Source organism: Spea bombifrons, chromosome 2, assembly GCF_027358695.1.
Source record: "Spea bombifrons isolate aSpeBom1 chromosome 2, aSpeBom1.2.pri, whole genome shotgun sequence".
Classification (NCBI taxonomy): Eukaryota; Metazoa; Chordata; class Amphibia; order Anura; family Pelobatidae; genus Spea; species Spea bombifrons.
In genome coordinates, this window is record NC_071088.1 from 123067505 (window position 1) to 123080405 (window position 12901).

General features: G+C 41.4%; 1 protein-coding gene across 2 annotated transcripts in view; it reads right to left on the bottom strand.

The window, feature by feature from the left end:
- The window catches only part of NBEA (neurobeachin), a 241553-nt gene that overhangs the window by 143602 nt on the left and 85050 nt on the right, over positions 1 to 12901 (bottom strand). Inside the window, exons 23-29 of one of the 2 annotated variants that reach the window (XM_053456345.1) lie at positions 12416 to 12633; positions 11686 to 11839; positions 11199 to 11222; positions 8014 to 8194; positions 6776 to 6894; positions 5984 to 6091; positions 2320 to 2488 (exon numbers count right to left, since the gene is read on the bottom strand). In XM_053456345.1, the coding sequence (XP_053312320.1) occupies positions 2320 to 2488; positions 5984 to 6091; positions 6776 to 6894; positions 8014 to 8194; positions 11199 to 11222; positions 11686 to 11839; positions 12416 to 12633 (973 nt within the window). Of the gene's footprint in view, positions 1 to 2319; positions 2489 to 5983; positions 6092 to 6775; positions 6907 to 8013; positions 8195 to 11198; positions 11223 to 11685; positions 11840 to 12415; positions 12634 to 12901 lie in introns of both variants that reach the window. The other variant, XM_053456346.1, reaches the window with a different exon arrangement.

Consider the following 12901-nt stretch of genomic DNA (forward strand, 5'->3'; position numbering starts at 1 on the left):
CACTATGTTCTGTGAATATGCAGGCACAATTAAATTTATCACAAGCTTCTAACCTCTCAAGCCTCACAGGTATCTCAAGCCCTGCCCCTGCACCATGTGGAATCTATAATTGAGTATCTGACTCCCTACTGTGTGTTAATAGATCACCCACATTGTAGGGCAGCACTTTATATGTGTCGGTCTGCAGTAGATAAAGAAGGCTGATGTGGTCACCTGTAGGTTTGTCATAGCGCTACAAAGTGATGTGGCTGGAGTGTGACATCCCACCACTACATCAACGCCTCATTCTGCCTTAAGAGCACACGACGAAACACTGTCCATAACATGCCTTAACTGTCACAGAGGTAGAAGTGATACAATCTGTGAACTTCCCATCTCCATAAACATGCGCGAATGTACAATACATGGCATACATATTTTAGAAAACAGAATAGAAAAAAGTAGCTCGCTGCAATCAGTTTATGGAGCTAATATCCAACTTTGTAAGAGAGAAAATAAAAACCAGCTTTGATGTAAGAGCTCCTGACAAGCTCTCACGCACGGGGAAAGCGCCTTCCCACAGGACACGGCCATCACTCGGCAGCCTCGCTTTATAGAGGCACCGAGCTCCGGGCAGACAAAGGAATGAAGAATGGAAGCACTTTGGGCTGCGTTAGTTTTACAGGGCGATCTACGAAGACACAAACTAAAAAGACAGGGGGACTCGAGGGATATGCTTCTAGTGTGCGAGCGCTCAAACCTTTCAATCTCTGAAAGCATCGCTTGCCTTTGCAGGCGGGAGCCATTTACCTGGTAAAGGTTTCACAAAATGTTTTCTTACGGGCGCTGCTCACACCAAGAAACACAGAATAAGCAACAACAAGCTCGACAGGAAAGGCTTTTAATGGGAAAGACAATCCGAAATTATTTTAACGAGAAAGAAATTGGAATCAGTTCATCATTACAAGAGCTCTGGGGCAATGCGCTGAACTTATTTATGCTATTGGGGTTTATTCTCTAAAGCAAGAGTTGTGGTTTCAACTCCCTCACTTCACTATTCCTTAATAAAGGGCAAAACTGTCAAGTTTATCCAGCATAAAGGGCTGAGGATCGTGTGAAAAAAATCTGGCTGATTTAAATATATATTATACAGGGCCAGTCCTTTTTTGGCAGCAGAACATCACTGTGGTTGGGCCTTAATAATTTATATATAATTATGTATATATGTAAAGTCAAGAAATGGAAGCACGACTATGCTGCAGACTCTTGCTTTGCTGAATAAATTACGGCATTTAAACTAATTGGAGTAGCGGTGTTTCTACACTCATGGTGAGGAGACAACGATATAAGGCCGTCATCTGTTTGGCTCCAACAAACTTCACATTGACAAACAAGAACAAGACTACTGGACCCTGCCTAATCAGCTCATCAGAATGCAAGCAATCTCGTTAACATACATATTTCCCAACTAAGCTATCTCTATTACTAGGGCCATCTTAACCGTGTAATACTCACAAGGAAAAGCCTACCTAATGAAAGACCTGTGACCACTTCCAAGAAGAATACATATCAGTTTTTCACAAAGCATAAAAAGCGGTCCCAGCAATCAGCACCAACATTCTACAGGTTGCTATGGCGATTGTTTTTATCATCTTTTACTTACATAGCGCCAACAATTTACACAGCACTTCTTCAGAATTGACAGATTAAAACAAAGTGATACATTAAGTAGAGAGGGCCCTGCTCATAAACTTACATCTAGTGGGAATTGGTATGAAGAAAGCGGAGAGGTAGGGTAGGGTTGTATTAAAGGCAGGTAGGTCCCATCTACAGGGATGGTATGCTTCTCTGATGAAGGGGGTTTCGAGATTTATCTGGGTTTGGTCTGGGTAATGGGTCTGATGCCATATCAACCTCTACCTAAAGCAGAATGGCTCTTTTAATCCTACTTAGCATCATTCTCCTATTATCCCTTAGTGATCACTGCATTCTACTACCAGTCCTAGAAGGTGGTTGCAATGTACTTCTCATACCCAACACGCCGTTAGTGCTGGATATACTCTATTCATGGGGGCAGCAGGAATTTAAAGCACGTGATCAGGTGGCAAGTTGGCGGCTGTCACAAAAACCACAATAACTACCCAATAACTAATCCTAGTGCAGGTGATTAGCACACTTACTGCTCACCACTTTTCCAAAGAAAAGGTAACTTAACCACTGTGCTGCTTTATAGTTAGCACACACATTTTATATATATATATACATACATACATACATACATATATATACATACACACACACACACACACACACTGCATAAAAGTCACGATTTCCCCATACCTGTACTTGTAGGTGAATTAATTTCTTGTCTGATGTTCCTTGCAGCTTGGTTTGCAGAACGTGCGGTCTCTCGCTGAGGCTCTAATATATCACGGTATTTTGAGACCATTAGAACAGATATGAAGTAAACGACGGCCAATGCTAAAAACTGAGCCTGTTTGCTGTCATCCTGAAAGGAAAGAAATGTAAACATAGTATCAGTGCCTACTGTGGAATATGGCTTACACGAGTATGAGATACGGAAAATGTCTCCATTCTTCACGTGATTTTCATCACTTTATTTCTGGCACAGTGTATGCAACACAAAACTAATCAACAGCTGTACGGTGAAAAAAATTCAAGCTTTCACAAGAATTAAACCTGACATTAATCGGCATGAAATACGCTAGTATGTTACCACCGTATGGCAGCGGTCGCCATATTCATAATAAAATATTTCACTTTACCTGTTTTTTTATGTTTCAAGCATTTTGGAAGTTAAACTAAAATACTTAATATTTTTTCTTCACTAAAATAAAACCCAGGAAGCTTTAAAATACGTTTTATGAGCACGCAGGCTGGTTGCAAAAAAGGTTATATCATCATCATCATAGAAGGGCACACGTCCCAAGCCTCCATGTTTATCCAGGGCAAAATCACTCTGTCCCTCTTTCCTCCCCTAATGATCCTTTAGAGAGGATGGATATTCTCATATATCTCATCTACAGAAAACACTTTTGGACACAAATGGGTAAAAATATTCCATATCCAGACAGATAAAGCATAGTACTTTTTATGTGAGATGGAGGAAACAATCATATTTCCAGAACTATTCTATTAGGGTTTTAAGATTCTGTAGAAGGACTGCTTTATTGAAATAGTATCACAGCTCTTCCTAATAAGTACAATTTCGTTTTCCTTTTAAGACATATTCCCAGCCCTGCAAGCTCTCCTCCTGTCGTCTGGTTCCTGTCTTTGGCAATTCTGCGGGGTCTCATTAAAACTACCTCCACCAGCCTGGCAGGAAAGGGGTCTGGAAGCAATTGGTGACTTCACCTTAGAGAGTAACACAATTAGAGCATTCCCCAACTTGGCTGCATTCTGCGCATTGCTCTCATTATCAGACGGATACACGCTGTACAGAAAACCCTCCTATGCATGAAATATCTCACACATTCACAAATTACCGGTATATCTCATCTCTAAGAGTTTTACTCTGCAGACATTTTGTTACTTTTTTAAAGCCATGCAAGATGTTCACAGCTCTATGGTACATATTCCCTAACAACATAATCATATAATAGTGAAAGTTTACCAAGAGGGTGGTTGATTTTACTCGAATAGAAGACTAGGTTATTTTCAGAGCAAATGGTCTGAAAAATACCCTTCGTCTTATATTCAAGGTTGTCTTAAAATCCAACCTCAAATAGAAGTCCGATTATAAGACTAAGATCCAGATCCCCCGCAGCGCTGCAGGGACCCGGATCCACCTCTCTGGCAGCCAGTAAACGTCTGTGCAATGCCCATAGACAACCCCCACTGCTGCCTGCACTTCCACTGGAGCTTCTATAACGGAGCGCCGGCGTCACATGACCTTCCAGGGCTCAGTTATAGAAGCCCCGGCGGAAGTGGCAGGCAGCAGCAGAGGCTGTCTAGGCGCATCGCACAGATGTCCACTGACTGCCCCACTAGACACCAGGGAGTCTGAAGCATGGGGGAAAAGTCTAGGGATGCACTGGTAAGTCGTGGGAGGGCAGGTTGGCAAATAAAAGGAAATCAAAACATGAAATGCATTTTTCTCAATTGTAGTTTTTATTAAATATCTAAAAATAGTTTACATGTGAATATTTACTAGTATAGCTTTTTCACTATTGGGTAGTCTTAAATTCAGGCTCTTTTAAAAAAAATATAATATTCACATTTTGGGGGGCTCATAATAATCAAGCACATATGGTAAATGGGAAAGCCCCCAGCGGAAGAGGTAGAGAGGCTAATACAGTGAGGGAATTCTATCCTGCTCCATAAGAAACCCAAAGAATATATACGTGTCACCTGAAAAAGGTGCAGTATTGGAGCAGCATAACGTTGCATACACGTATGTCGGCATCTGTAAGGCACAGGGAAAATGATGTGCAGGCATGAGCCCTGGGGCAGTAAATGCTTGGGTAAATATTTAGCCCCTTAGGCTTATAACTTGCCTTGTATACAGTTAGTTCCTGGGTATAGTTTCAGGTCTAAAGCCGAGCCTGACAGAGCACATTAATCACGAAGTACATTCATTAAAGGTATGTGCACTGTTCCAAATGAGTGATATTTACTCGCTGAGCTTTTTCTCGATATGACTTTATTCTACTAATACTGAGTTAAGTTCTGTAACTTCTTATTTTTCTGGATTATATATATCTATCTATATCTATATATATCTCAGAATTTAATTTACAAAAAAATCTGAAATTGTGTGTCCAAGAGAAAGGAAAGCACATTCAGTGGGCAGAGCAAAGCCACCATGCGCTCATACAGTTCTACAGCGCCCTCTACAGGCCACGGGATAAATTGCAACCACTTCACAATCGCACATAGAGCTGTCTTCTTCTCTGTGAGCAGAATAGAAAGCAGAGTCTAGCCAAGGCAGCAGACAGACAACATGTCACAGATGAACAAGGATACACAAAGTGTAAATGTTTATGTTAACATCATGCTTTTTTGCAAAGCTTGAACACGACAGATATTTTTCTGTGTGTCTATCTTTATTTCTTGGTAGAATTTCTTTTGTTTAGTTTAGATTGCTTGTTGTTTATTTGTACATTATTTAGCATGGATCTGTATGAAGTGCACCCGTTTAGAAGGACAATGTAATTTGCAATGTAGTTTTCAATATGCAAATGAAATAAAATTTCTGAACTTTACAGTTTATACAAAAAAGCCAAACAGGTGTAAACGAATTGCACGGAACAGGAAGATGGCATAGATTTTTTGTCTAACACTACTAAATCCTAATAAGATCCCCAAAACAGTATTTTTATTGTAAAGTAAGTACTTTCAGGAACCTCACAGAAAATTCTGAACTGTGAGTATTAATTCAGATGGAGGAAATTAAGACCTTTTAACTCAACCTTAAACATGGGAATACGTATACCGTTTATTTAATGTAAAAGTAATTAATAAAACGGGAATAAATGGCTGGTCACTACTAATCCCCTCCTGCCCCCCTTGCTACAGTACAGTGACCTCTTGTCTTACTAAGAAGCATACATTTAGCTCCCCTAGTGGAAGAACAAGGTAAGAGCATGGCAAATACCATGCCGTTGGTTATATTATTAACACTGGAGTTTTAAGCTGTATACAGGGCCGGCCCTACAATGGAGCCGACTGGGGCCCCAGGCGGCATTTTAAACTTCGCCCCAGGCGGCGTTAAGTCTTCGGCCGGCCCTGGCTGTATATGCCATCTTGGAAAACCTTGGAGACAAATTAGTCTAAGTGATCATGTGATTTTTTTTTTTTTTTTTTACCATGACCATAACAGCAAGGAATAAACTGAATGCATATTTAATGCTTACCTGAACCCCCCTGTTGATGTATAGACAAATAATTACCCTGCAGTATAAGGTTCACCTGACATAATATGTGATCGAAGCTGTTAAACAGGGAAAGGTTAACTAAATAGCAAAACCACGCAAATACTTACCACGTCGCGGAAAACCACTGCTCGCAGACGATTGATATCAACATCCTGAAGAAGTCGATCAGGATCCTTAATTGGTGAAAGATTACTGGGAACGCTCTCCACAGGAGTCTGGAAATTAATGTAGACCAAAATATTATTAAAGTTCCTTAAGCACGCGGATCTTTGAACAGATTTCGCAGGTCACCCGGCAAGCCGCATCAAACCGACGGAAAGGTTAGCGTGAATGGTTTTCATTATGAGTTACGTCAGCCTTAGTCCTCATACAGATCTCTACTCTATACATAATTATGAATATTTTAATATTCCGGGCCAAGTATTATGTGTTTAATATTGTCAAAATCAATATTAGGCTAATGTGATTAAGACGGAATGGCTTGAATTGTCATGACCTAAGCACTTTAGCATAATGGAATCTTAATGATGATTGGCTGATTGCCTCTTCCCACCTGGCTTGAGTTTTAATCTGCGGGTGTTTGAAAAGTCACGTCATTACCGCAGTGTTTTTCTAGGAATTAATGTTATCTTTTACTGGTGTTTAAAAGCTGTAGCCCTGCAAATTGAATCAGTCACAGTAAAGCTACATGTAATTCCATTTTGTTAACCTCTGACAATACACCTCTCATCCATGCTCTCATCAAACCACTCATCGCTGAACCACCTTGCCTGAGCCTGAGCCTTGCGTCTGAATACAAACGAACAATACCAAAAAACTAAAAATCGGAACCTATCGTTTACGTGTAAAAGTAAAAGCAGAGCAAAGCAGAGACTTCTGTGCCCCAGCTCGTGTCTTACCTTTGCTGCACCCGAAGCAGATATGTTCTGGAGGGTGTCCTGGACCTTACTGCTGGACATGGAAGGCTTGGTCCCCCTCTCCCTCTGTCGCTGTCGACACTCTAAGCAGTTTCTGACAGCTACACAGCAAACTAAAAAAAGTTTAATCAAAATCGGTTTACACAGGTTTACTAACATCAATCGCATAGAGTAACATTAATAGTCGTAACTAGCGGTGACCAAATAAGCTAAGCATAAGACCATTCAAAGCATAGATCCTTTAATGTCTCCATACGAACAGTCCAGGCATCAGTTCAGGAACCGACACAAAGCCACAAAGTATAGTAGTTCATGGAAAACCCAACCTGATTGTCATACAAAGCAATTTATTCAATCAGAAAAAACCCAAATCCGACAAACTACCATGCCTATCGTGCCCGCTGCATACTGGGTGCCACCGATAATCTATTGACCCAGATTATCGACACACATCACGTACTAATAAAGTGATTTCCTAAAAAACAAAGGTACAAAACACCAGTTCATCCAAGACTGGGCTAAAAGTTTTTCTCACAACTGTCATCCCCATTTAAGTGGAATATTCATAACAGATGTAGCATAACTGAAAATCACCACTTTGATGGATGTCTGATGAGATTTAACTTGAATCCCAGAAAATAGTCCAAATATTAGTTCAGTCTCTACTTTATCTTCTCCCCAAAAATACGTAACAACCATATTAAGAGTAGCAGACATATTCTAGGTATTGGTCCATATACTCTTCTTATAAATGTGGCGATATACATGGTGTTCTGACAACATTTATAATGTGATATTATTTAATGCTTACATTAGAAAAACCCACAGCCCTCCACTGCAAACCACTAATTAGAAGGATTATCTGTGTTCATGGACCTTCCTCAACCTCCTTTCAAGATGACCACTAAACTAAAGAACACCGCTAACTACCGGCCAAAAGCGAATGAAGGGCTTCAAGACTTCATTGCCACCTTAGGGATGAGCTAGGTCAACAGTTTCCAACTGAAGCAGATTTCTCACAGAGGTTTCTAGAAACTTCTTGCATGATCCGAGCGCAGCTCATATAGTGAACAGCTTCTAATACTGTAAAAAGCTTTATTCTTATTCTTAATTGATCTAGACACTTTCTCCACTTATGGAAGTCGGTAACATGGAGATCTGTAGTGAATCCACAACCCAACCTTTGAGGAAGCCACATGCCCAATCCGGCGTCCACTTACCAAGCCTCAGACACTGTCGCATTAGTCCACCAGAAGACATGTTCTTCTCTGCTTCAATTTCACTGAAATTTAGGGAGCTGGCAAAAACCAGGACGTCCACCATGGCCATTAGACGTCCCAGGAAAGTGACTGCAGTCTCCGAAGACATTCCTTGCGTCACTTCAATATTCTCTAACTCGGTCTTAAAAGAAAAGAAAGAACAGAAACAAAGTTACAAGAAATATGACAATGCTTTCAATAAACTGAAATGGCAATGTTATGTTCGGCACAGAAAAGCTCTCTGCACTTGGCTATGAAGTCGAGAACATAGCTGGAGGCTGAAGACAGAACTCATTAATGCAACATCAAATATGCACACATACATATTTTATGCCGAGTTTTAATGAGCAGACAAACGAGGTGAGTTAATGCAAACACCCATACATAAATGGACTGTATAGAAGAGATCAAGTTTTACTTTGTTAACCCTTTAACCTGCTCAAGAGTGAACAACCCTCTGGTATCCAAAAGTGTAAAAAACATGCAAGTCAGGCAGATGTAAGACACTGAACACACCAACTAATCAAACCAAGTGAACACACGGGAACACAAGGATTAGGGTTAGTGGACTGTAAAAGTATAATAATGATCCGTGACCAACAGCGGTCTGATAAAGCTCAGTCATTAGTCAACCTAGGTTAGAAAGTATGGTAGCCGTTTTAACAGCAGCGTGACCCCCGTGATGGGAATATCTAACTGGCAACTAGTTCATCCATCCTCTCGTTTGTATGAGAAACCGGCTCTCCTCATTCACATTCACTACAGGCAGGTGGCGGACCCAAAATCCACGCTGTAGTAACACATTACTTTCCTGCATGATGTCTATTTTACTGTAAAGCTTTATTGGGACAGAAAGTCAAACTCCAATAATGTGATTATAGTAACAATGGAGGCCTCCATGTTCTACAGCCACAGCTAACCTTTTTATTATTATTATTATCTTCAAAAATTGCTTATTTTATGTGAATCATTTTGTCAAACTACCACCCATCTGTCCGTCTCAACATCTAGCCTTCGGTGAGCTGGTACTAGCCCTGTGCCTAACTGATTACACGCGTAAAAAGTACATGTTCTTCGTGTAGCAACTCGAAGATAAAGCATTGTGTGCATGCCGTATTACAACTAATGTTTAAAACAAAAATAGAACAATGTACGTGTATTAAAATGGAATATTCCTCTTAAGGCACAGCATGAAAAAATAAAAGTGAAGCAAAAAGGGGCATAATTACATATAATTACACAAAATGACTTGCTGAAACAAATTTGATATTCTGGGGGTCACCATTATAGGGAACACTCAGTGTGTTGTTTGCTTTATGGCAGTAAGTCATTACAACCTTTCACCCTGGAACACTATTAAATATTAAATACCTTAAAGTGTCCAGGTACCGAGGAAGGGGCTCGGTACGTTTGTCTACGCAAGCATACGGAAAATATGCAGCTTTCGACAATATCGCGTCTATTTCAATCTTCCATTATTATGAAACAGAAACCTACACAATACCGTTAAATGCTCACATGACATGATAATGAATGATAAAGGAATATGATGGCAGCCCTTCATAATGTAAAACGAATGGGGCTTCATTTCAGAACTATTGACTCCAGTTTAAACTCGGGGTAACTGGATGCATTGCATGGCAGAAGTTGCTGAATTGATCCACTGCTAAGCAATATAAAGGTTTATCCAGCTCCCAAGAGCTGAAAATCCATTACTAAAAATCTCTGCAACAGCGTTTACCAAGCACGTAACGCCCTAGTCGAGTCCCCCTGAATCAGCGGGGCTGCTGGAAGACTAATTATTATTATTATTTATTGTTTTATATAGCTCTATCAAATTCCGTAGCGCTGGTGACTCTCTTGGGTTGCAAACTTATTCCAAGTACACTTTTAGCCACACAGATTATCCCAAGAAACTAAATGCATGTTGGCTTTACCTGTCCTATCCAGGGTCGGCCCGACAATGGAGCCGAGTGGGGCAACCGCTCCAGGCGCCACTTTGCCGCCCCGAGCCCCTTTTTTTTTTTTTTTAAAGCAAAAGAGAGAGAAAGGGGCTGTCAGTACCCGCTCGGCGCCCCCCTCTCTCTCCTCTGCGGCGAGTCTCCCTGTTCGGTCTCGGTGCCGGCTGGTAATGCTGAGCATTACCAGTCGGCACTGAGACCGAACAGGGAGACTCGCCGCAGGACTGCTGAAAGGTAAGTACAAGGGGGGGGGGGGATTTTAAAATTCGCCCCAGGCGGCATTTCGCCTTGGGCCAGCCCTGGTCCTATCACAATATGGACCTGTGAAAGCTATGTAAAAGCATTAGTCCAGCTACCGCAGAACTACATGATGCTTGGCCGGGTAAGGTCTATGGCTTGCTTGGCCGGGTAAGGATTATGGCGTGTTTGGCCGAGTAAGGTCTATAGCAGGGGTGTCCAACCTGCAGCCCTCCAGCTGCTGCAGGACTACATCGCCCATAATGCTCTTTCAGCTAAGGAGCTGGCTGAGGAGTACGGGAGATGTAGTCCTGCAGCAGCTGGAGGGCCGCAGGTTGGACACCCCTGGTCTACGGCTTGCTCGGCCGAGTAAGCTCTATGGCTTGCTCGGCCGAGTAAGGTCTATGGCTTGCTCGGCCGAGTAAGGTCTATGGCTTGCTCGGCCGAGTAAGGTCTATGGCTTGCTTGGCCGAGTATCATAGAAATTATCATTCCGTACCGGTTTGCCACCCTATCTGTATACAGACTGAGCTGAATCTCATTTACATTTTGTCTGCTGTAAAACATCTGCAGAGCTGCTGGTGGGCCAGATACATAAAAAAAGAAGCTTGAGTGGCATTTCCCTCTGTTCCACCCTTATCAGGTTGGTTTGGGGAGCGCCAGTAACTCAGATGGTAGCGCCTTTCTGGGAGACTCAGGACTCAGCATCATGTAACATGCACCGGATGCTCTCAATGAATGGCTATGGATGTAAGATGCTCCATATAAACCAATACATCACAGAATGGGATTAAGTACATTTAAGGCATCTTTCACTTTTTTAATTGAGTTTTTTTTCTCAACAGACAGAGTGGGCATGCTTGAAGGAAAATGTTATAGCAGAGATTAAAACAGACAACAGTATGCAGGAAAAGAATAAATAATAAAAATTAAAAAACGGAAACTTACATCAGATATACTAACCTTAGAACCCTGGACATGAAATAGACAAACAGACAACAGATCACAACAATACAAGAAAAAGAAAAGTATTAACATCAAAAGAAAAAATGCAAGAAATACACAAACATTTAAGATATGTTCGCTTAAAGCAGACAAACCATGCTTATCTCAAGCTCATGAAACTAATGCTTGTCCTGAATTAAATACTGAATGGTTCTTGATGAGTTTGGACTGTGTTTAACCCACCTGCATGATTCCTTATTAAAGGGAACGTTCTTAAATATATTGCTCAATCTTAAAAACAGCATATTTACTTTATTAAAGCTCTGTGATTAAAATCAAACACGTATGTTACTGCAAGGGAATACTAATGACCCAACGTTCATCAAGCTTTCCATACATTCTCAATTACCGGTATTTTTAGAATGATTATAGATTAGAAATAAAAACTGTAATCTCTGAAGTGACCAGTAGAGGGAAACATTGTACTTACAGTCGGGGATGTGGCGGCAGACAACAAAGGCAGGATTCCTCCGCAAGCTATAATGATATTGTCAACCATCTGGGAAATCAGGTGGATGGTGTTGTGGACGAAAATGATGTTTTCATTGCTATTGACAAAGTCCATGACAGACTTGGTAGAATGGCTGGAGAGTAAAGAAGATGGGGGTGTGAAGAAGTTATTCTCTGGTGTTCTAAACAACGTTACTTTTTGTATTAGAAGGGCCTATGTTGTATCGAATACATGCATGAGACAAGCATGGACTTCTCCAAGTAACGGCGGCCCCTTTCTATCCCTGGCCTGGGTATCTCTATACACTCATTTACATCCGAGATGCTCCTCAATACTGCAACTACTGGAGCTCCCAAATCTTTCAAACAATAACAGATAATAATAATAATAGGGTTCATCAGGAAACCGCTCACCATCTAGGAATCACACCATTTCTGTTAAAGCAGGATTTTAAAACTGGAGAATACAGGCTGGATCTTCTGTGGTTTTAGCGTTTGTCACCCATAAACATGCTAGCCTTTTCTGAATAGTAGCAGACCTCGTGTCCGGCTAGTAAGTGCACTGTTAGAGCCCATCGTGTTGTTTAAAAGCAGTGCTGGGAGGGTGATAGTATGCTTGGTGCCTGAAGATAGACTCCCTGGCTAGAACCCCACCATCTAGACTTGATTCAAAGAGATTACAACAATAAGAGAAATCAGATTGTATTTACCTTCTCCAGACATGCACATCTGTCTCCAGGGCAAACAACAAGTCTGTCAGAAGTCGCTGATGCATTGGGGACCACTTGAATTCAGGGATCCGGAACATTGTGGTGCGAGGTCCAGGACTAAATTGGCGGCGCTGCTCCTCAGTCATTGGCGCCCCTCGGAATCCCAAGTCAACCCGCAGGTCACGCTCCTGCTGACTGATTGACCTTCCCTGGGCGGCCTGAATTAGTAGTAACAGTTCAGTTGGAAATCTGGGACAGTTCACCGCATTTACATTTCTACATAAACCATTAACAGCCCAGATGGCTGCTCAGCTACGGCAAGCTTTTCAGAAGAAAACACAGAATGTATAACAAGTTTGGAGTATTAGGTCTAAGGTGATACCTTTAATTTGACCAACAAAGAAAACGTCACATGAGATTTAGGGGCATCAGTGGGCTCTTCTGCACATCTGAATATGAGACTTCTGAGGTCCAACATCATCTTCT